This window comes from Aptenodytes patagonicus, chromosome 7 (assembly GCF_965638725.1).
Source record: "Aptenodytes patagonicus chromosome 7, bAptPat1.pri.cur, whole genome shotgun sequence".
NCBI classification, from domain to species: domain Eukaryota; kingdom Metazoa; phylum Chordata; class Aves; order Sphenisciformes; family Spheniscidae; genus Aptenodytes; species Aptenodytes patagonicus.
This window is the reverse complement of record NC_134955.1, coordinates 31387091-31411568: the sequence shown is the minus strand read 5'-3', so window position 1 is coordinate 31411568 and position 24478 is coordinate 31387091. Positions and strand designations below refer to the sequence as shown.

At 39.5% G+C, this 24478-nt stretch overlaps 1 protein-coding gene across 2 annotated transcripts; it reads right to left on the bottom strand.

Annotated features, from left to right (window-relative positions):
• Positions 1 to 1624: 1624 nt before the first annotated feature.
• SNAP23 (synaptosome associated protein 23) lies at positions 1625 to 23996 on the bottom strand. Of its 2 annotated transcripts, none has more exons than XM_076344680.1 (8): positions 23979 to 23996; positions 14423 to 14527; positions 13798 to 13839; positions 12543 to 12591; positions 11298 to 11415; positions 7671 to 7823; positions 6937 to 7081; positions 1625 to 4386 (listed from the first exon to the last, which is right to left on the bottom strand). In XM_076344680.1, exons 2-8 carry the CDS (start codon positions 14477 to 14479, stop codon positions 4321 to 4323), a joined length of 630 nt encoding a protein of 209 aa, XP_076200795.1. In that variant the 5' UTR covers positions 14480 to 14527; positions 23979 to 23996; the 3' UTR covers positions 1625 to 4320. The 2 variants fall into 2 exon arrangements, with proteins under 2 accessions (XP_076200795.1, XP_076200794.1); XM_076344679.1 differs by lacking the exon at positions 23979 to 23996 and adding an exon at positions 23405 to 23528.
• Positions 23997 to 24478: the final 482 nt, after the last annotated feature.

Sequence of the window (24478 nt, the reverse complement as noted above, 5' to 3'; positions counted from 1 at the left end):
TTCTTACATAGTAATAGCTATTATAAGAGTGCTTTAGGGAACATCAGCTCCTTATTCAAAAGATGGATGAGATCCATCATTAAACAGGGAACCAGTTTTACTTAAGAACTCCGATTCCAGGTGTTACTTTATGGAAAAAACTATCTTCCTGTAAGAAGTAGCTGACAGCAGACAAATGTTACTAGACTACTTTGTTTTGCCAGATATAACTAGGGAAGTGCTTTAAGAACACAACCTGTATGTTACCATAATGCAAGGCCCTGTATAGTCAGAAATCTAGTCAGCTTCATACTAATACACTCCACAGATTATGACATGTAAAAATTCAGCAGTGAATAGTTTAAAGCCCCAGGCTTGTTTTAAGTTCAGCTCCTTCCATTTGATAACCTAAATCCCATTTGAAGTATTAGCTACACATAATGTACACATAAATAATTAGTAGTTTTATATTTGTGTTTCTCAGTTTTCCTTTCTCACCACACCCACCCTACAAGTGATACTACAAAACTATTTTATTTCCATGCACAGTTACACTTGCAGCTTTTTAGTTTTGGCATTATCAAAATAGAAAATATTACCCTAGTTAACAGTATAAACCATTCATGTATTTTGTGTCAGACCTATTTTACTTGCTCTCCGATTTTCCATTACAGTAAGATACACTTTTCATGCATTTATTCAATCAACATTTAGATAGCACATTGCTGTTTCAAGTGCAGCAAGGGTAAATTAGCAACTGCAAGTCACTGCATTGTGTAAACAGCAAATTGTTTCACCGTATAGCCTTCACAGAGGAAAGTTCTGCAAGTTACTGCACAAGCAGCATGTGCTGCAGTTCATCCTATAGCTACCTCTGTGCTGAGAGGCTTAACTCATCTTTCATCAAGAGCAGGCTAGCTTGAATTTACCAACTATCATGGTTTAAGTGTACCTATAGGACATGTGCTGCATACTCAGAATGGTTACATATGCAGGCTGTCCCTAATTTTTTTTTTTCCTAGTTACTGGTAGAAATACACTAGACAGCCCCACAGTAGTATGAGAAGTACTTCTTCCAAGCCATTCCCAGATACGCTATTCTCTGCTACAGCTCAGAACTGCTGCAAGTACTGTCTGTATACAAGTCTGTATTTCCCCCCCACCTCCTCCCTGCTAAGAGCATTCTGGGAATCTGAGGGTTGAGCATCAGAGAAAATACAATTCTAAATTGCTTTGCAAGTGAAATTGCGTTGGCAGTAGGTTAAATCAGTAGACTTCACTTACTGGACTAGGTGTTTGCTAGGCATCTGTTACCAACACTGGAGAGTTTTATTCTGTTTAGTTCCTTTATCATCCTGAAGTATAGTCCCATGTCAAATCGCAGTCTTTCAAAGAAGACATGGACATTTCATAGTTTGAAGTTAGGTGATGTTGATTATGCAGGGATGAAAACTAGAGTTAAAAAACCCCAAAATATTCCTCTCTTCCAAACTACACCCATTCCTTTGTTAGCATTAGGATTTCTGCAAAATGAAAATAGAAGGGAAATTTCCTAGTTGCATCATAGCAACTAGTTCTGCCAAGTTTTTCAAGGACAGGAAACTAAACAAAAGACATTTCTAAGAGAAAATAGTTTTAACACACATTCAGTTATAAAAGTATGTATTTTCTGTGTACAATATATAGTTTAACAATCAAAAGCAGAAACTGTAAACCTTCATTCTTAATAGCATTCAGAAATACAAAGATGGACAAGTGCTGATTCCATCCCATAGATATGGAAATTAAGCATCTATTCTACAGACAACCGTAAGACAATCCAAGAAGCAGACTGTGTTGTTCACTAACATAAAGGCACCAACTCCCTCACGGATTTGGCTTTTGCTGCATCAGAACATTGTATTGATACTCCGCTAATACTCAAGCTCAGAGTCTCAGAAATTATTTCCTTGTGTGGTATTCATTGCAATATTACAATTCTGATACACCAATCACAGCATTCTCTCAGCCAACGTGCTAATTTGTTGTTAGAGCTCAGGGAAGTCAAGAACATGGACTTGTAATGGCAAGGGAGAAAACATTCCAATGTTTGGAATGTCCAGATGCTGCAGAGCAGGTTTGCACTGTTGTAAGCAGAATAAGGCAACCACTTTAGTCTTCTGTTTCAGGAGACAATCATAATTAAATAACGTATGCTTTGCTTTCACAACCAGCAGCAAATATTCCTTCAGTTAACCTGAAGTTTGTAAGAAGGAAAAAAAAAGCATACAAATGCCCTATGCCTTCCCATGCAAGTGGTTTAGAAATTTACTACACAATGTTCTTAAAAGTACTTCTTTGCTACTTGTGTTTTTAAGCACATGATTTTCATTACTAATGGGCTAGATAATGAGCTTCTAAAATTCATTAGCTTTCCAACAAATACTGGAAGACAGACAGAAGCCAACATGCACTACTGAAGTATCCAGTCCCCTAAAAGGACTTTACCTTATTCACATAAGACAGTCTACCACTGGCCTATTTATTACATGCAGCAGCTCCATCCTTTGGTCAGTTTTGGGCAGGAGGGTGTTGTTTGTCATTTTGGGGGTTTTTTTTGTTTGTTTTTCTCTTATTTAAATATCAAGTTGTCCTGGGGTGAACTGAGAATATACCAGTAATACTGATTGTATTTCTACTGAAAAGAAAAACAAAACAAAACACTTAACACTGTCTTACATTTCAGCAGACCAGTGTCATCTCTCTCGCCCTGGGATTTATTATTAATGGCTACAGGATACTTGTGGGCTGTCCTTCCAAAAAACCAGCCCATAATGCTATTAGTTTTAATTATTCCTCCAATCAATTTGGTTTGAAGGTTTTTGCCATCTAACACTGAGTATCACAGGTTAGTCCAAAGCATCATTTCCACCTTTAAAACAGGCAGAATATATTGCTGGGTAGAGTTAAAGTTATACAGGTCACTTGCAATTTACTTTCAAAAAAAAAAAATTCAAGAAAATCCTGGGAATAAATCTGATTATATTACAGTAGCCAAAATGTTTTTCCTCTTCATAGGAAGAGAGCTTTGCCTCACCTGGTCAGAAACTCCTCTGTTCTGCAACAGAACAGGAACATTTTAGTTGCAAGCAACTGGACATGTAATATTTCCAGTCCTAGAGTCTGCAATAATAAACCAGTCAGGAATCTATTTAGAACTACTTTATTTAGAACTAGCATACAGTTCTTAAATAGGTACTGCTTCCTCCAGACTTGTGACAAAGAAGTTTCATAATAAGCTTCTCTGTTTTCAGTAGGTTTAAAAAGTTCCCCCAAAGTCACTGCTGAGAACAAACTCTGCACCAGATCTCAGTCATTATTCTGCACTGGAAAAAGGCATAAACTGAACTCCAGTGAAAACTGGCCAAAATAGAATCTGATATGGGATGCAAGAAAGCTGCATGCTTTTCTACTCAGTTTCTTCCAGTTAAGATGCATCATTCAAACACTTAAAAGTTAACTTTTACATGAGGGGCATAAAATTTTCCATCAAATAAATACTTTAGGGAGATAGTTTTGTTTTATTCTACTCACATGTGCATGGGGTTTAGATCAGGTATATATACACATGCAACAAATATTATCAGAACAATGCAGCATAATTTCCTAGTCATGGCCTCTAAACCCATGTCAATTTACAGTAAAGAAATGGAAACCTGTATACCCCTCCAGTTACCTTTACATTAAAGTTTGCGTGTTTAGGAAGTGTTTTAAAGCCCTCAACCCACAAGTAGTAAGTAGTGGGCCTCTTCAATTCTGTAATCCACAAACTCAACCCCAAACCAATCATGTGGCTTGGACTGTAAAACTATAGTTAGCCTGCTAGAGATACAAGTCAGACAATATTCACCAAGTCCCTATTTTAGTGAAGACACTCAACTTATGAGGTATTTCAAACAGTGCAAAGTGCCCTCTCCAACTTCCCACAACTGTGAATTCAGGTTACCCTGCTTGTTTAACTTCAATAAAGGACTGTATTTTGGGTGCAGGGAAAAAAAGAGACTTGGAAGGGGAATAAAACATGCAAGAAGATTCTCAAAGCCATAACACTTTTAGCCCTGAGCAATTTAAAGAAAGTGAAGGTAGATGAGTAGGAGGAAGTTATGCTGGCTGCTTTCTTGGAGTCAAGGCCACGTTTACATGAAGCAATAAAAAAAAAAAAAAAGAAAATTAATCCCTATAGAAAGGGTACTGCTTCATTTTTCCCCAGCCCCTCTTATTTCAGAATAGAAGTTTCACAGATCCATGAATACGGTGGCTTGCAGCTGGACAGATAGTGTCATTGAACAATGACAGGAGGCTTTAATTGTCAATTAGTTTCTTGGCTCTGATGTTGGCTTGCTCAATGCGTTCCCTGTTTGTATCAGCCTGAAAGAGACAAATTCATAGGTCATTTGCAGACTTCATGCAAAAATTTAAAAGTTCAAACTGACATGAACTTCTGAATTGCAGGGTATTATCGCTGTGGTAGACAGAAGGGGAGCAACTTTTATAAGCTAGAAGTAATTTTTTTTTTTTTTTTAGCCAGCATAGGCTGTCAATTTTGGCAGAAACATAATCAGGAGAAACCGTTTTTAGTCTTTAGCTGACCCTCAAAACATCTTGACTTGCTGAAGCAAGCTGCTGTAAGAATATTAACAGAACAAGGGGATAAAAATTCCCTCTCTCCAAGTGTTTAGACATCTTAAGGACCTCTACAGAGCAACTTTGTTGCTATGGACTAGAAGTAATAATCAAAACTGGAAGTGACCTATGCGCATAATGTCAGAATTATTTTGCTTAGTGCAAATCCCTGGTTTTCATCTGCACAACCTCCAGTGTCCTAGTGTCATCATAGTATGGTATCTGTAAGAAAAGCACTTTATTTTATAATTGTTTTACTACTATAAAGCATCGAAAGTCAGCTACAGCATCTGGGCTGAACGAGCGTCAAAATATAGTTTTACTGAAAGGTGCGATAAGGAGCGTCGAAATAATTCCCTGATTATCCACCCTGCAGTGGGGAAATGAGCAGGAGGGGTAATAAGCACAAAACTAGCCTCTGCCCTCACCATGAGAAGTGGAACTCCTGAGAAGCTCTACCTGTGCCAAGTATTAGCCATTTCACACCTTCATACTGCAGTGGGCTGGGAAGAGGACATTGCCAGTTCAAGCCCTTCCCTCCTGTTCTTTCCTTCCTGCCCTCTGGGTCAAGGGTTGGGAAGGGGCAGGAATCTACTGTTAACACCACCTTGGAAACATTGTTCTAGCTACCAGATCCTCCTCTTGGAAAAAGCCAGTAACATAAGCTTTTATTAGGGGTTTATTCAGACTAGGAGTCCTGCTTAACACTGCAGGCTAACAAAAGTCACCCAGTCAAGCCTATATATTTCCCAGGTTAGTTGGAATTTTTATTTTTTTTTTTTTTTTTTAAATAAAAACAGAAGCATCAGCTCTATTCTGAAGTTAAGCTTAATACTGCTCTTTGTGGAAACCAAATCAAAATGTTGAGGGTAAAACTCCAAAGGACAGTACCATATAAAGAAACACTGTTCACTAGATTTAAAAACAGTTATCAGCAGAAAAGGATCAATTTAAATATCCTCAGGCAGGTTGCCAGTCAAAGCCAGGAACTGCACTTTCATTTTTATTGCTGTTTTGTAAAACAATTCTAACTTGTTTACATCATATTTCAATAGTTAGACTTGATCAGCAAGATTTATTCAGACCACTAGAATGAAAGAGCATCAGGCCAAAACTTGAAACAGTTGCTTGAAACTACCAGAAACACTACTGCTAAAAACAGTAATTCCCACTTGCAGTTAATTTGACCAGGCAATTTTCAGTCCACTTCATAAGTTGTAAGAATTTCACACCTCATTTTAAACTACGATTAGCTTTTCTAGTGTTCTTTAAAGTGCTTGAGTTTTTACTTGATAACCACCTCAGATCTGCAGTTTCAGGGAACAGTGAAAGACAATTAAGGCATCCTCCATAAGATCATGCTGACATAGGTACAACCAGCATTTATGTCAGACTAGCTCTGTATATTTGAGGAAATTCCATTCCTCTTGCTTTTAACTCTACTGGGCATTTCAGTGATATTTTTAACTTCTCATTTTGCCTTAATTTATATTTTTACAGCAATTGGTATCCACTTCTGCTTTTTTAAATCTTTACTGGACACTATTCATTAAAGCTTTCATTTCCTTTCTTAACCAGGATGCCTGTAAAAGAACTTCTATTCATTTCAGAATATGGGGATTTCTAAAATATAACTAACTTCCTCATAGGTTGCCCTCTGAAAGACCCCCCCCCGACATTTACATATGATTAATCTGTTTTGGGAAGTTAATCTTTAAAGCAATAAAAGAAAAAAGAAAAAGATGCTACTGGCTATGGCTAACTTCATGTGCAGACGACAGCAGGCCATGTCCCCACGCACCTACAAAACCTATTATTCCAAAGTCTTTCCAGCCCCAATATTAACCTGTCCACAAGAATTAGGGCAATGAGTTACCTGTGTTTTATTTTATAGTCAATGATTATAGTGACTTTTTAGGAATTCCAGAAGAATCTTGCTATTGTTAAAAATACCTATTCCCTACCACATACAAGATTCCCTGTGAGCAACAATCCCCCAGTTATACCTCCAGTAAATGTTTGCCCTTTTGATCCAATCAAGCTTAGTTGTTTTCAGAGTAAGCAGTGACCTGTGCTGTATTTTTAGGTTTCCTGACACTCTGAAGCATTTGAATTTTCAGCTACACACCCAAACACCAAGATGTATCTCTTGTTCAAATGACTGCAACCTAGAGGATGATATAATCTTAATGCATATTTAGTGCAAATACAGGCAGATAGGACAGTGAGCCCATTCCTTATAACTTCTCAGTAACAACCTCTAAGCTGAAGGCAGAGAGCACCTTTGGCACTTACCTTTACATTTATCCGTTCTATTTGTTTATTCTGGGCATCAATCTCATTGCCCATATCCAAAGCCATGTTTTTCAAATTCCCAAGAATGTTTCCCACTTGAGCAAGATTTTCATCCATTTCATCTTCTCTGGCATCATTTGTTATCCTGTTCAAATAATTATGACAATGTTTTCCAAGAACCAAGAACTTGCTTTTCCCTACCCTAAATTTACTTTAATAGAAATTGTTTGTTGCACAGTTATCTGACAGGCAATGTATTCAAGCCAAGGTATGTTTTTCCGCTTTTAAAACCCCATGTATTCCAAGCAAGCAGCTCACCAAAAAAAGGGTGCTAAGCTAGCTGCTATTACAAAAATAGCCTTAGAATTTAAAATAATAACTACCAGAGGAAGTTTAAGGCATGAGTTTGTCTCAAATATACTTTATGACAAGAAGAGTCCTTGATATTTTTAACAGTCCCCTCAATAACTGAGCACTAAGCTCTATAGTCCTCACATCCAGAAACAGACTGATAATACCACACTTTCATTTTTTTCATAGTGGTAAGATGAGCACTATAATACTGAAAGTGTAGGTGTCTGCCATCTCCTCTCCAAGCAGTAACAATTCCTCAAAGCAGTAGTAAAAAAAAACCTTACTATTTAGCAACTTCGCCTAAAATACAACTGAAAGAAGCTGACAGCTGGTAGCTTAGGATTTCTGCATTTGAGATTGAGAAATATGAAGAAGCAAACCTTGTAATATATGCACCACTCGGTCCTCCAGCAGTCTGAGGCTGCTGCTGATTTATACTTCTTGGTTGCATGGATATCACATGATCTGTTGAGTTCTCCGTTCCATCTCCCCAGGTTGCCCTGTATGCCTTGCTAGCCTCAAAGTTCTTCGTCCTACTCAGTAAAAATAAGAAGTCTGAACAGCTAGATCAGAAATACGGCTACCTGACTGAAGTTCTTGTATTAATCTAGGATTTTCAGAAACATTTGTCTTGTGCCTGAGAGAGATTAGATTTTGTATAGACAAAGCCTTGTCTATACAATACAATTTCTTATATTGGGATAGTAGAAACATAACTGAGTTACTCTAGGGACAGTGATTAATTTGGTCTTAAGCTTTAATACAAGCACAGTAATTTCCCCAAAGTAATATACTTTACCAGAAGAGGGGAAGCTTATGACAGTAACAGGAAAACTTACACTGTCATAAAGTCAAGTTGCATTTACAACAGGAGTTAGTCTAGAGTTAGGATTACTTTTCAGGGAAGAAATGGGGATGAAGGAAAACACTCCCTCAAATACAAGTAGCTACACTATGCAAGAAAACAATCTCTACTGTTTTTGTCAAACATACTCTGTTGCCAAGTCTTTTTTTAAAGTTAATGTTTCTCAGGTTAATTTTGATTATGAAATAACAGTAATCATGTTTAAATAGCTCCTTCATTCTGCAATTCAATTGTACTAACTCCATTAAAGCAACAAACCAACTTACCATTACACTTTTACCACATAATTCAGAAAAGAAAAAAAAAATTAAAGAAAGCACACTGACATGAAGCAATCTCAAGAATCACAGACCCACAAAAGCAAGAGGGGAAGAAAATATAACAGAAAAAATAACTGATCTAAATTGGGGTCAGTTCTCATGAACCCTAAAGAACGTATGTTGAGAAGAATATTCTCACATTCACCTTGCTTGCTGGCATTTTCAGGTTTAAGATAAATAATCCAGACTCCACTGCCATTTTCCTGCTTCTTTAAAAGCCTATGAAGGGAAATCTGTAGTGTCTTTCAGCACATCTAACTTTACAATTACAGGTAATCAATTTCTGTATCTATAGTGCCTTTCAGTAGCCCAGATATTTCACATTTGAAGAGGTGTGAAATTAGCTGTAATGAAGAAATATTCCCCTCATTCTTCTGGCATTTATGTAATCAAAATCAGAAAATTTTATTTCATAGGTCAGATCCTATGAAAAGTAATCTAGTATGAATACATCAAGGGGAAGAAATGGAATAATTTCTCAGTTCATAATGGAACTGTTGCACCCAGCAGAACCCTAAAGAAACCTGAACTAGTCAATTCTAGCTCCTTATGCATACACAGGCTTAAAGAGCTCTTTAGGTTTACTGCAACTAGATTGAGCATTGTATTTTAATCTCATTCATACTAAAGCCGCAACAGCAGGAGAGCTTTGTATATTTGGCTTCTGGATTAGCAAAGTCTTAGGTGCCAGAGGTAACTGAGGAATTTATTGAACAAAAACAAGTGGCCTGAAAACTACTTGCACATCTGAAGTAGACAGCTGGAAACAGAATTGTTGCTCAAACTAAGCACAATTAAGAACAAAGCTTCACACCACCTGATTTTTTTTTTTTTTAAGAGCCATTTTTCAAATTACTATATAGTCACTTTTCTCATGTTTCATTTCTGTAAGAGTAAGACAATTTATACAACCTTTCAAACCAGCAAGGGCTCAAACAGTTGTTCAACATTTCCACAACTAATACGCTCCATAGTAATTGCCATTTTCTATTCAGATCGGTATTACAACACATCACAGTCACAAGGAGACCTGCATGCAGACATCATGCACGTGCAAGCACAAATCCAACAGAAGCATCACTTCAGACAGCTGGTTAAATGTACATCTGCACTAATAAGACTGACCTTGTCCTAAAATCCGCTTTCACCAGTTAAGTGAATACAGCTTCTTATCCTAGTCTTCATTTTTAGAAAGCAAGTGTCAGTGTTAGGAGAGAATGGAGAAGAAAGAATAGTAAAGACCGGCAAACAGGTAAATTGTTATTAGTACATAGATTATATTAGAGTACTGCTAGTATTTTGTGTTTTCACAAAGCTTTTATAAATAATCTAAGCCTAGGAGAAATGAGAAAAGCAATACTTAATTCAGCAAGTGTTCTGATTTAGCTTTATGAAAAAATGAAAAGCTTTGGAGATAACTGGTTGACAAATAACTCTGACATTGACAGAAAAATTGATGTACCAGTAGATATATGAAAGGCATTCACAGTTTCTTCTTCTTCATTGCCCTCTACTTGTAATCTAGCAGACTTTTCCGCACCTTACTGCTCATTTTGGTACACAACTCATTTCTTTTATTGTTATCTGTGTATTTGGAGTGCCACAAGAGTTCACAAATTCTGAGCTTGCTCAGTGTCAATAAGCTGCTTAGCTTTGGTGAAATAAGACTGTCAACTACAGAAAACAAAGACTGAGCATATCAAGATGCTCAAAGCCCATCAGCTTGATAAAACTAATATAAAGCAGTAAGCACACCTATCCAGAAGTCAGGACAGAACTATCTGCCTTTTCAAGGTACTAAAGCTCTAAGACTTTCAGCCTTAGAAGCCACATTCGTATCTATCCTAAATGATCCTCAAAGTATTATGCTGTTGGATAAACAGACTCAGCTACTCCAAGGAATTTTTACCTAAATTTCTGCTACCTCTCAGTTGAATTATAAGGTTTTTTTGCTCATGCTAAAGAGCTAAAAGTGAACAAACACACACACTATTCACTTCAGAGGTCACACTCTTAAAATAACTTATTTCTCCTTCACTTGGAAGAACTATGATGACATCCAATTCACACAAATCAATTTGATACTTTGCTGCTTAAAGATAAAGCTAGCACACCTCCAAAAATAAATATTGTTTTCCTTATAATACTGATTTCTGATCATTGTTTAGGCTGTTTAGGTGTTTAGAAGTACAAATCAAGTGCCACACAAAAGATGAGATTACTCTTAACTGATTTGGATATGGTAGCCATAACACTGATCTTATAAAGGTACTATGAAGCAGGTCTGCAAGAATTTATGTAGTCACTAGTGAAAGATTAAAGCTTTAACACCAACATCTGTTCTCCTACTCTCTTCCTAAAGCATGAACATTTTCCAAATGCCTAAAGAACCAATATTACTTTCCTTCTCCAAAACAGAAGTTATCTTGCTTTTAAGTTAGTACAAAAGTACTTTTGTGAAAAAATTATTTTTAGAGTCAAATTTCTAACAGACAGGCACTTACGCATAGCTATTTGCAGTCCATTTTGGTCTCATCTGTATGGACATTGATAGTACTCTACTAAATACAAGCTTTAAGGAGATTAGGGCACAATTGTGCAGGATGTTATACAGTGAAAGGGGCACAATATATGGTTAGATGCAAGTAAGCTTTAGCTACTCTCATACCATTTTAAAAGGGTGCACCTCTACAAACCAAAACAGTCAACTTTCCTAGAGATTCAGCATTTTTTAATTAGCTTTTTTATTAGAGACCATCTCCCAGTACAGTAGCTATTGGGAATATTCTAGAACTTCAGACCCAAGTACCAATTTAACTTACCTGTTACAAGGACAGACACAGAGCCCACAACATTTGTTGAGCTCTGTCAGTGTCTTCTCAGCTTCTCTCATATCCTTATTTATCTGGTCCATGCCTTCTTCTATGCGATTTAGTTGTTCTAGAAAAGAAACAAGTAACCTGAAACATGGATTGGGGGAAGGTGGGGGTGGGATATTAACATTTCTTTCAAGCAGGAACTTACAAGTTTCAGTTCTATCTTTATACCAAGACTAATGCCTTTCTTTCCTGCCTTCTGGAATTTTTAATTTTTTTTTTTTTAATTTGAGAAAGATATTAAGTTCTATTTACTACATTAAAAATATTTTCCCTGTCCTTAGAGCAGCACTTCTATTGCTGCTTTTATGTCCTGGTTTCAGCAGGGATAGAGTTAATTCCCTTCTTAGTAGCTGGTACAGTGCTGTGTTTTGGATTTAGGGTGAGACCAATGTTGGTAACACACCAATGTTTTAGTTGTTGCTAGGTAGTGCTTACACTAGACAAGGACTTTTCAGCTTCCCATGCTCTACTGACTGAGAAGGCTGGGGGTGCACAAGAAGTTGGGAGGGGACACAGCCAGGACAGCTGACCCAAACTGGCCAAAGGGATATTCCATACCATGTGATGTCATGCTCAGCATATAAAGCTGGGGGAAGAAAAAGGAAAGGGGGGACATTCAGAGTGATGGCGTTTGTCTTCCCAAGCAACCGTTACGCATGATGGAGCCCTGCTTTCCTGGAGATGGCTGAACACCTGCCTGCCGATGGGAAGGAGTGAATGAATTCCTTGTTTTGCTTTGCTTGCGTGCGCAGCTTTTGCTTTCCCTGTTAAACTGTCTTTATGTCAACCCATGAGTTTTCTCACTTTTACCCTTCCGATTCTCTCCCCCATCCCACCGGGGGGTAGGGGGAGGAGGAGTGAGCGAGCAGCTGTGCGGTACTCGGTTGCCGACTGAGGTTAAACCACAACATTTTAGAATAAATGCAGACAGTTACATTCATGCTGTGGTGGAAAGGAACAGCTTCTGTAGCAGAGGCTGTATTACAGTGTAACTAACATGGTCTCTCAACTACTTTAAAGCCTCTTTTAAATACTACAAACACATGTGAATAACCAATTAGCAAATCTGATTTTCACATAAGTAGTCTTTAATAAGCCTTTAGTTTCAGCAACAACTCTTGAATGATAATCCTTTTTCTTACAGTCATAAAATTGATTTTCAGTGTTAGAGAAGATGGAAGAACTCACCTCCCTGTTCATCCAGCATGGTGATAGTTTTGATGCCGACATCCTGGGACTGCAGAAAGAAGTTTATTTGCAGATATAAAAACAGATTTCAGTACAGCAGTGCAAACTCAGAAGGTCTCTATAGTGAATTCAATAAGCCAACCAAGTTCAGAATAAAACACTGTGCTAGGAATAAATTCTGTAGTAAAGCTATGCTAAGTTTCAAATTAGATCCTATGTTAGGCTGATGATAATCTCACCTGTCATTATCTCAATTGGTGGTGGTGGGGTTGAGGTTTTTTTATATTACAACAAGATGATAAAATTTATTGTAGTGCTCAGATTGAACTATAACAACATCAAGCTAAAAAAGTAAACCTAGCTGTGCTTTGTTTTGAAAAGTGGCATTTAGTTCATTCTTTATTCCTACTCTCTTCAGTAGGGCTGACAAGGCCTTTAGTCCTGGAAGCCAGATAAAAGAAAGCAAAACAAAGCCTGCAAAACCATTCTTGAGAATTCAGCAGAAGAAATCAGGAAGAGAATAGCCCATCACTAGTTTTAGAACCAAGCAAAAGATATCAGCAGTGAGGAATATACCACAGTACAGCTCTTTGCTGGCTCAAAGTCTTGAATCTAGCATGCAAGTTGCACCCTTGCTTTACTGTAAACTGGCAGCATAGAACTGTCTATGGCAGGACTTATCATCATAAGGAGTTTCATCATCATACTTAACTATTTTTAAAGTTAAAACTAATGAACAGATTGTAAGAAGGTGTATGTAGAACTACTTTTGAACTTTAGAACCAAAAGCAGTCCTACCCTCTACTACCCCACCCAACTGAGCCCTGCCCTACCCTCCTCCTCAAAGCAAGACATTTTCACACCGTTCAGAGGCAAAGTGAGCTAAAAGACAAACAGAAGATGTTATGAGAAGCAAGTGATGCAGCAGCCAAAGCCATAACTGACTATCACAGAAGACTTTTTATAATTGATCTGTAGCATTTGGAGATTAGGCCATTTTGCTTAAGAGGAAAACAAGTAAAAAGGATATTGATCCTTCTGTGATCTAACTTTACATAATGTGAAAAACATTAGGTTTAAGTCATCCCAACTCTACTACTGAATTAAAGCAGCAACTTCTAATAACGAAGTGTGTGTCTCACAAAAAAGTTTGAGAAAGACACAGAAGTGATTAAGATCACTTTGTGATAGTTAACATGCTGCTTCTTATACTTAAATTACTAAGTCCCCATGGAATTAAAAAGCTTTTCGTTACCTCAATGGCCAAGCCAAGAATCCTCCTTGTGCTTTCCAAAGACTAGAAAGAAAATTTAAAAATGAGTGTGTTAACAGTATGTATCAGTGTCTGAAAGTCTTGTTTACCAGTTCATTGCAGTAAGGCAACTAGTATACAAAGGTTCATCAGCCTGTCTATACGTAATACGCACTACAACACAGTCATAGTGGCAGCATACTAGAGTTTTTTTCAGTAGCTAGAAAACCCTTGGGTTTTAGTACTTGCAGGTACTTTGCTTATCCTATTGGAAAGTCATTATAGAAGAAAATATATTCAAATTAATTTTAGTTAAATAAAAAAAGTCATGAAGTATCAACATGATTAAGAATAGCGTAGGTACCCAGCCTGCATTGTCTCAGTAATCAGGACTGGGTGATCAGTACTCAGTCAAGTAGGTGGCTTTACAATTCATAAATTTAAATTCATTCTTACTTTTAGGAGTAGTCTTCACTCCAGTATTGCTTTACACCAAGTAAAGCAGGAGTTTGAAACATTCAGCTACACCCTTGCAGAATCACTACCCTAAACTGTCTTTATTTTTAAAAGATATTGTAATCTTGGCAGATAAGTACTGTTATCCCAGATGGCTTCCTGTAATATTTACCTCATCAGTGACCTGGTTGGCCCGCAGCTGAATTTCTTCAGGCGATAGTTCAGCCATGATGAGAACTATTACTTGTAAGTAATAACGTTAAAGAGAATCTTCCCCCTGTAATAAGATACACCAGTTAAGCATCAGAATTATCCTTTTATCAGTATTTTGAGCTGAAACTAGAAGACAGTTCAAAGAATGAAAGCCTACACATTTCATTCTGCTTAGTACAATACCTGGTTAGGACTAGAAGGCACTAAAAGAATTATTCAGCTGATAAGACATAACCGAGGAGCTAAGAGAAATGCAGGAACAATCAGTATGTGAAATAGTTTCCTTTCCAATACTTGGCTTCCTAAACATTTTTGGAAAATTCTATCTGTTGTTAGTTTAAGGTAAAAATCAGGAAATGAAGTCTTAAAATAAAAACCTTCTCCATGTTGGAAAAGCACATTAGTTTACCCAGTAATCCAGAAAGAAATTCATTAAGGCATTTAAGTTACTAGCATAAGTTCTAAGTGTTCTTCCCCTTCCCTTTGAGGGATTTCAACAGACAGTCAGAAGAAAGGGAAACACTTTCACAAACCAAGCACAACCTAAAATGATTCCAGTAACACTCTAGAAATAGTTGTTCTTATGGTATGGTGAATCCCTCAAATGCAAAATGATCTGCAAAAGTTTTAAATGGTATGTCTGCAACTCTAGCAAAGGTTTTTAAATTCACCTGTCTCATAATAAAGATAGGATCAAGATTTTCATAACTTAATTCCCAACACATCATGATTTAACTTTTGCTATAAACAGGAGATATATTTTTGCCTGAAAAGACAAGAGGAAAAAGCAAGCCCATCAATAAGTGTATTCTTATCAGAGCCAGGTTTTTCAGAGCTAAGAATCTGCATTTTTGCTGAAGGAATGGTAATAAAGCCGGCACTCCTAGCAATGGGAAAACAGAGCTCCCAGGCTATACAAGAATTTAATGAGATAGCACATAAGCTGGACAATAAGAGGATTTTTTTAATGCATTTTCCCCTTCACTTTAGATTAATCCTTGCTTTCACATGAGTAGCTTCCAATTAAGTTCACATTATCCATTGAGATCGCTCCAAACGTCCTGCTTGACTAACAGAACTATGTTCCATTTTTCCCTACAAGATCAGTATTTTAGAAGACATAACGTTAGTAACTGCTCCTAGTAGGGCAAATTCATGCAGATTCACCCAGCTGTTAGCTAGAGAATGGATGCTGTTCACAGCTCTTTGCTGGAAGTGTGCATACCTCTGAAGGTGAATTGAAATCAAGACACCTGATCCCTTACAGCTGAAGTACTTCAGGATTTAGAGAATACTTCAGCAGGTCTGGTCTTTAGCACATAGCATACCTCCTCGGCCTAAGACTATGGCTCTAGAAGGTTTTTCTAAGTCTCTGTCAACACAAGTTAGTTTTTGCCATCATTTTAAAAAACATCAGACATTCTAATACAAGGCCTTTAATAGCTCAGTTTGCAGTAGTCCAATTTGACTGTATAATCAGTGACTTGTCTTTTCACTCACAGGCTTAAGCTCCTTTCATGAGGTTTATTTAGGGCAGCTCAGTCCCAACTTTGAATTTGGGAATGCCCTTCAAGTTGGTTTGCACAGCTAAGGACCAGTAAAGCAGGGACAGGGAGGAAAGAACCTATTTTCACCATATTAGATTAAGCACAGAAAATGACATCAAGCTGGTTCTTTGGGTGAAGATCTCACATTCCTTAATATTCAGAAACAGGATGAAACTTCAATTATGTAGTTGCACTGAACAAGCAATATCTGGATTACTGTAATGTTGCAGGCTTAGCCAGCCTCTCCCTACTTTGGGTACCACACAGTCAGGTAATTCTGCAGCTTGGAGCCATAAAACACATCTCATCTTGGACAGCGAAAGGGATATCATATCCCCACCCTGTGAATACAACAACTTCCCGAGAATCCCATTGTAATCGCAGAACAGGGCCGGAAATGCAGCTGTATTCCCAGAGCGACCTGGAGACTTCTTTTTCAGCAGCCCTGGTGTCCTGCTTCCCTTTGCAGCTGTGGGTTCATGTTACCCAGGAGTGCACATTCCAGCATAAGCACAACTGCTGGCCATATGATGTAACCCTAGCTCACCAGCTGTATTTGAGTTACCCAGGAGACATATTGCAGCCAACACTACACAATACAGTAACAGTTTCTTTGCTTTTGAGGCAAGGGCACAACAGTAACATTCTCAAACATGCATAAGAAGGATTTGTTTATAAAACAAATATTTAATGGGTAATAAGACTCTTATCTTTGAACAGATGTTTGCAAATACATTATACTATTACCTTCATGTCAAGAAAGCACCCAAAATCTGAAGAAAGAGTGTGTACTTTATCAGGCCAGATACTGAGTTTTGTGTTTTATTCAATACTGCCAGAATGTTGTCCTATGCTACTAGAACCACGAGTTCATGGAGAAGCCATTGAAAAAACAAACCAGCAGTGAGACTGAAAAAGGAGGAAGGAAGGAGACAACAGTCAGCACTTCCAACTCCCAAGCTAGTAATTCTTGGTGGTACAGTTTGGAAGGTAACTTATTACTGGAAGTTGAGTCATGCATTAACTTCAGGACTGCAGCTCATGTACACTATACTAAATTCACCCTGGGCTTGACAACCATGATATTAATAAAGTCCTATGAAAGATAATGCCACGTTGAAATCTGAGAGTAATTGCTATGTCTCTTGATGTAATTACATGAAGAGCTACTTCATGTACTATTAGCTATCAAACTATGCCCCCCCAACTTTGTCCTATTTATGTTAGCTCACTAAGAAACTAGCAATCCATTATTTGACACAAATAAGTTAATAGTAGCACACTAAACCAGGAAGTGTCTGAAGTCGAATCTGACACCAGACAATGGCTTGAAAACACAAGCACTTGCCACTAAGTCTGCCAGTTCTAACATCTGACAGACAAGCTTTGTGTTCCCCCAGCTTGCTCACAGCTTCCTGAAAAACTCCACTGCCAGACAGCAAGTAGTTCTATGGAAAACCCACAGCGTTCCTCCCACTTTCCCCCTAAATCAATGGTATTTGGGCTTGAAACTGTTTATGAATTGACCTAACACTGAAGAAATCCAGCTGCAAGATATGAAGGAAAAAACCTTTCTACATGGCAGACAGCCATAATACAGAGCAAAATAGTTACTTCCAGGATTACTCAAAGCTGAGGTATGCACGTGCTTATCTTCTGATGCTCATATTTGGACACCTGTAGTGTTTTGCCTCTTGTGAGATGAAAACATAATCTAAAGTGATAGTTCATATGCTCAATTTACAATTGCTAGGATAACTGTGTGGGAGGAAGCTAAATAAAACCACTTGGAACACTTGGTTAAGAGACAAATGTGCTGACAATCTTTTATCATGAATAATAGGATACAGCTACTTGCTGGTCTTTTCTGATCATTTCTTGAGGTCTTGTGTCACTGAAAACAGGTGACAGAACCTTTCTTTCTCTAGATTTCCCAGCAAGCTTACCCACCTTCACTTTTCAGCCATTGTCATTAGAGCCGTGTAAAACAAGAGAGCATTTCCATCTTAAGACAGGCTTAAGAAAACATGCTCTTTGAATTGGTTTGATTATAATGTCTGTTTAAAGCTGAATATCCAAAACTGATGCATTAGACTCCAAAAAGCCATAGTTTTATTCCTGCTAGTTTGCAACTGAGTTGGCCTGCATTGCTTTTGTAAACACATACAACCTGCACAGTAGCTCTGCAGAGGAAGTTGGTGCCATGAGGCAGAATAGAAAGAGACATTCCCTAGGCAGTAGCAAAAAGACTTCTCACCACACAGCAGTTTATAACATCCAAAAAAGCATACAGGAGTAATTGAGAACAAACCAAACATTTCCAAAAAAGCCTGCTTCCAAAGATGAAGATACACGCTTGACAGCTGCATGTCTAATTGGAGTAGCTAGAACATAGCAGGTGCCTTTATTGCAAGGTATCTCTAAAGAAGAAGTTAGAACACCCAAGATGAGGCCATTTGTATTGAAATAATAGCTTGGCTACTCCAACAGAACACAGTATACATACATAAAGAAAGGATACTCATTCCCCCATCTTTTGCCTGGGAATCATAAAGCACCCATTGAGGTATCCAGTTCTTGTTAGTGGTATATGACAAAATAATTTCATATCCAAGATATTGATTCCTCAATAAAGACAAAATATTCAGGGAGAAAATACTTGATATGGCTAAAATATTCCTGGTATGTATTTTTAGTATATGTAAGATTTGCTAAGGCAACCATTTATTTTAATATCAATGCTCAATGCCTATTTTCTTTGCTTTCCCCCTCCTACTATTTTAAAAATCCTAGCTACAAAGTAACCAAAGAAAAAAAGACGACAGCCTACAAAAAGACTTCATAATTATATTACAACAACATTCTGCTATTTTAGTTTATTTTCTCTCTGGAGTGGTAAGTTTTAAACAAGAAACTAGTGTGCCTAAATACAAAGTAGAACTCCCTTAAAGAAGGATGTAATGTAAGCTGTATTTACTTTTTGTTATCAAAAAGTACTCTGCGGTATTTACTCCATTACCAGACTGCAAGGACTAAAGTTAAACACGTTTCAGTGCAACTCCCCCTCTACCTCTACCCCTTGCATAGGAAAACCTGGCACCTACAGACTATGCAGAACTAAGCTTGCTACAGAAATAAATTTTCTTGAAGTAATGGGCCTCATGAAACTTTTCTACCAGGAAACTTAGAAGACTACAACACGTTCATCATCTTAACTATCACTGTCTTATAAAAAGGAAGACGCAGCAAGAAACAAGAGCAGCAAGGAAATAAATGCAGGGCCTGCAAATCATAAGAATCTGTCTTTTTTGCCATGTTTTATTTTGGAGATTGTGGGAGCAGAAAAAGTTCTTTGAAATTCTAATTCTGACCACAAGCTTTAGATAAGATATCATCTCTTCACATATTGTGAATTGTCACTCATATTGTGCTAAGCCATCCTGCAAGCTGGATGGATTAGACTTAAGTTACTTCCACCCCTCGGACAAGAAGAACAATGAGGTAAGGGAAATAAATTTATGTCTGCACAGATTTTTTTTCCCCACTTACTATGCATTTAGTCATGGCTCCAAAAACCCTGAAAAACCTTCAATTCACTCTTTGTGAAGCTGTTAGGTTGGAGAAGGCTGAGGAAAAGACACTGTAAAGGTGATTTTACAGAACTGCTTAAAACCTCAAGGTAATTCCTGCAAAAGAATGAGGGACAACAGCTCTCTGGCTAGGATTCCCGGACAATAAGCACATTAAAAACTTCAGGGGAAAAAAGAAAGCATTTGAATTGATAGAGCCTCAAGATCAAAGTGCCTTTTTATGCAGCCAGCAACAACGTAGTCATCTTTGCCACCAGTCTTCCCAGAGCATGCAGTAAAAAATTAACATGAAATCTTTCTTTGTTGTCTCTGTCATTGGTCTAAGATACTCCTCTGCATCACTAAGGGTTTTTCTTACACATGTTTTCTTTTTCATTCAGAATTACTTGTAAACTGGATGCCAGCTATTTATGCCAACACTCAGTTTCCAATGTAAACAAGTTTCAAAAGCCATTACAACAGTGAGGTTGCATAGTCTTTTCAAGGGTTTTTCAATCCCAATAATCATCTGAGGCTTATAAGACACTTCCAAGGTAACGAAAGCTATAGTAGGCAATTTACATGCTGTTTGAATATGCTTTTCTTCAGCACTAGCTGAGAAGCAATTCTAAGGCTTATTAGCTCTAGAAAAGAAGAAAATTTACTTCCTTATTTTACAACAGTCATGGCATATTCAGGCTGTGCTATCCGAAGCACTCAAAACCCATAAGAATTTTTTGTCTTACTGATCTTTGTGAATTTAAACCAACTGTAGGGCACCACAAGGCCTAACTAAGTGATTGCTCAACTGCAATTACACAGTCCATATCTGGAAAGGACTGTAGGCAGGGAGAGGCTATCAAAAGTGACAAGTTTTCTTAAACCAGACAGGTCTACTTGCAGCAGACCAATAAACTGTTCTGATTGCCTGCACTTTCACAAGCCCACCTTGAACGATCGTAAGATTTTTATCCTGCATCTCTGGCTGACATGCAGCAGTTTTGTGCCTCTGACAGACTGAATGCCTTTCAGAAATTTGTCATACATCCATCACATTTGCTAAATAGCATAAATTAATTCCTTACTCACCATCTGGGGGTCCTCTATTTGGACCTAGCCACTTCTCTATCAAGTTATGCTTCTAATCAGTATCACAAACTTTTCTTCCTCCTTCACTGATAACTCTAAACTAGAAATTAAGCACAAACTTTCCCTTTTTTTCCTGTTGAAGAAGTTTTGATAACATCAATAACACACAGCAGCCTGTGCCTTGGTGCCTGGTTCCATAAATGGAGACTGAGTAAGAAGTCCACAATTTTCTTGTGAGTAGGAAGTAACGTGAGAGGAGAAGAAACCAGCATAATACTTTTGGCCATGGAAGACAATAGCTGTGAGAATTGAAAGTTGGTGTAAGATTATCTCTTTAATGCCAAAACCATAAGGTTTATTCAGTTTGCATTCTAGAATAACTTCTTTCTCTCTCTCTCTCAAAAGAGCTATTTCCTAGCTGTGAATGAAAACCACACAACTCCTACAAAGTGTTCTAGCAAGATTCCATGCTTACATCCTCATGTTGTTTTCCTCTTCAAAATCTAGTGAAAGTTTTTGGCAATCAGGAACTAAATGTAGCAGAGTTGAGTGGAAAAACTTTCATACATGTATGTCCAAGTTACTCATTTTTATAAAGTCATGATATAAAAGAATCCTACCCTTTCTATTTCCAAATAACTATATTTGACTAACCCTTCACTTCAGATAAATCAGGAAGTAATCCTCGTAGTTTATCCTTTTAACATAATTCACTAGTAAGAATACCGGAGTATTAAACCTTAAAATCGTACAATTCCCAGTTCACTAGTGCTTTCCTTGGATGTTTCATATACACACCAGGGAAGAAGTTTTAAATAGCTACTAACCAACACATCTAAAAGTATGACTGAGAAATGCAGCCTATGCCTCCTTTTGGGTAATCTTACCACAAGGGTAGGAACTAGGAGATGACACAAGCTTGCTGTTGCAGCAACTGACTGAACACCAGTATCTCATGAGCTATACTTTTAGCCATCAGCAAATCGTTACAGCCTCGGGTGATCATGGATGCTCCCTCAGTTCCTTCTCTCGTAAAGCGAGCTGTTGCCTTCCCCAAAAGATGGAAAAATTCATGAAACAATCAATATTCTTAGAGAAATGTGAACATTAATTATGAGATTTCCGTGCATTCTCACTAAGATTAAAAATTAGACAGTTTACAAATTAGATGGCTTTGTATTGAGGGTTGGGTTTTTTTGTTGTTCTTTCAAATTCTTCATATCACTAACATAGGAGTTGTTTTTTTTAAAACCCTTCCTTAACACAAAGAGTTATCCTACTTGTTAGTCAGCTGAAATTCAGCCCAGCTAATGCAGGGTGGTACAAGGTATCGGCACCAGAATGTACTCCTCCATGTGATTACGCCTACAAGATAAATGAATAAAGCATCTGTGACCCTGCGGGAAAAGGCCATGACCCAAGAACAAGACACTACTCTGCATGCTTCCTGCTTTCTCTTATCAGCTTCCTGAACACACTGCACAGAGGCGATAACACAAAGAATAGATGCTAGTAATGCCACCTCCTCCGTGCAGTGTGTTCAGTTCCATACTCGTCTCAACAATCAATTTTTGTCCCTGGAAAAGCCTCGTGATACATCCTCCAAATTAGTTACTGGCCAACACAAATCAACAATCAACCCTAGATGCACATATAGACAGTAACAGATTCCATTTCTTCTAATGACACAAACTGTGCTATATAATGAGCTACTTCAAAAACTGCAGAGCAGGCATATAGATTGGTTACTAGACTGTCAGTAAGCAATTAATTGCTCAAGTCAATGAATCAAGCAATTGACATCATAGGAGGCTTTTCCTTTGTCCCTAAACACCTTCCTACATAGCTGTTCTCTCTGCAGCACAGAATCAGGTTTTTGAAGAAGTAAAGCAACACTCGGCTGCTTAGTTCTGAACACTGAGCATCTACTGCCCTTTTTAAGAGAGTGAAAAGGAGGAAAGTAAATAGCTAGACAAATTGCATAAAGAAATTTCCAAAGTTTCTCTAGCTCATTTGCTTAGGCTGTCAAATCACATGTGTTGATTTGATAACCTTTATTGTGTGAAACAGAAGTGAAAGTGAAAAAGGAAAAAAAGTGAAAAATAAAGCTGACTCTTCATGAGCTTCCCAGAAGCGCCAAGGGCATCAAGATGTACAATTAAGAGAAGCACAAAAGCACAGGTTACTTTTGATGCTTATTGTTTACTACATACCACAACAGCATCTTACTGATTAGTCTAAATGCAGCAGGACATAACACAAGCTTAGGAAGGCGTAGCAAGAGGAGGGTTTTCTCCTGTATCCTACCAACACCTCAGTTCAAGGGCTCTCACCAAGCAAGTAAAAAATACCTGGAAACAGCACTGACGCCCCTCGCAGGGCAAGGCCGGGAGAGGCCTCCCAGCACAGGAGGGGACGGGCGCAGACCACGGCTGAGGCGGGGGCTCGGAGGGCCCTCCCGGACCCGCATCAGGCCGCGTCCCGGCCGCCCCGTTACCCGGCGCAGACTCGTGGGCTCGGTAGCCGAGGCAGGGCGGCACCCGCCAGGCCAGCGCGGCCGGGACCGCCCCGTCCCGCGGAGGCCCCCACCGCCCCAGCAGTACCGAGCCGAGCCGAGCCGAGCCCATCCCACACGGAACGCTACGCGGCATAGAGGCGGCCACGGACCGGATCCCCCAGCCAGCTGCCCCACCCAGGGCGCGGAGAACCGGCAAGCCCAGGCCGCCGTACACCTACCGGAGCCGCCGACCACCACCGCCGCCGCCGCTCCCTCACACCCCGCCGCCGTCCTCGAGCCGAGCTGTGCTGAGCCGCCCCTTTAAGAACCCATGTCCCGCTCGTCCCCCCGGTGCCGAGCGGCGACCCGCGAGCGCGACACTGCCCGCCCCCCGGAAGCGGGAACCAGCACCGCCCGTCGGACGCGGTGCCGTGCGCCACACCCAACATGGCGGGAAAAAGCGGACGCCCTCGCCACCCCCGCGCAAGCAGGGCGGTGGGAACGCCGGGCTTGACGTCGGCCGCCGCCTGCAGCCTGTGTACACCCAACATGGCGCCACGCGAGAGCTTGTGCGCATGCGTCGGCGCGCAGGTCTTCTCGGCGCCGTCCGTGTGCGCTTGTTGTGCAGCCGGGGCTTGCTAAGGGTAGCTACGTTAGCGAGTAGCGTGGTACAGAAATAGCCCTATTTCTATTAGTGGGGTTTTTTCTCCGGGTACGTTACTCTCCGCTAGGAGGAAGCGTGTCAGCCCGTCTCCTGTTACCAGAGGAGAGAACGAGGACAGAAGGGGAAAGCTGCCGTTCGGAATCACGGACCTCGTCTCTCGTGGCTGAAGCGGGTAGCCTTTCCCGAGACGTGTTCCTTCTCGGGCGTGGATAACTTCTTCCCTGCTCAGGCTGCTGTTAGGGTCCCGTACCTGCTGGAAGGCTGCTAACTCGGAGCGGTGCCGGCAGCTCTCGCAGCATCGAGGCCCACGGCAGCTTGCGGCTCTTTGAGCCCCTGCAAGGTCCCTCTTCCAGTGAAACCTCTGCAATCTCACTACCGGGCCTTGGCTTCCCTTCTCTCTCCCGGGATGCTCGGAGCCCCCTTGGGCTTCTTAAAAAGACCTGGTGGACCAAGGCTTGTCGCACACTGCGCGGCACAGGCACACGCGCTTGTCCTTCCGTCTTTCAGATCGCTCCTGGAACGGATTTTGCAGGCGCAGCCGCCCTGGCGGGGCTGGCCCAGCACGACGTCAGCGGCTTCTCGCTGCTGAGGTACCTGCGGTCTTCAGTGCCCGCTTTTTAGAGCAGTAGCAGGTGGCACTATATGTGCT

Bases quoted from the DNA above. Each gene is read 5' to 3' on its own strand.
- SNAP23 (XM_076344680.1), bottom strand. From the start codon at position 14,479: ATGGCTGAACTATCGCCTGAAGAAATTCAGCTGCGGGCCAACCAGGTC. The intron at 11,416-12,542 runs GTGAGTTCTTCC...TTTCTTTTCTAG, and splicing joins CATGCTGGATGAACAGGGAG to AACAACTAAATCGCATAGAA. The intron at 4,387-6,936 runs GTAAGTGCCAAA...TGTCTCTTTCAG, and splicing joins TAGAACGGATAAATGTAAAG to GCTGATACAAACAGGGAACG.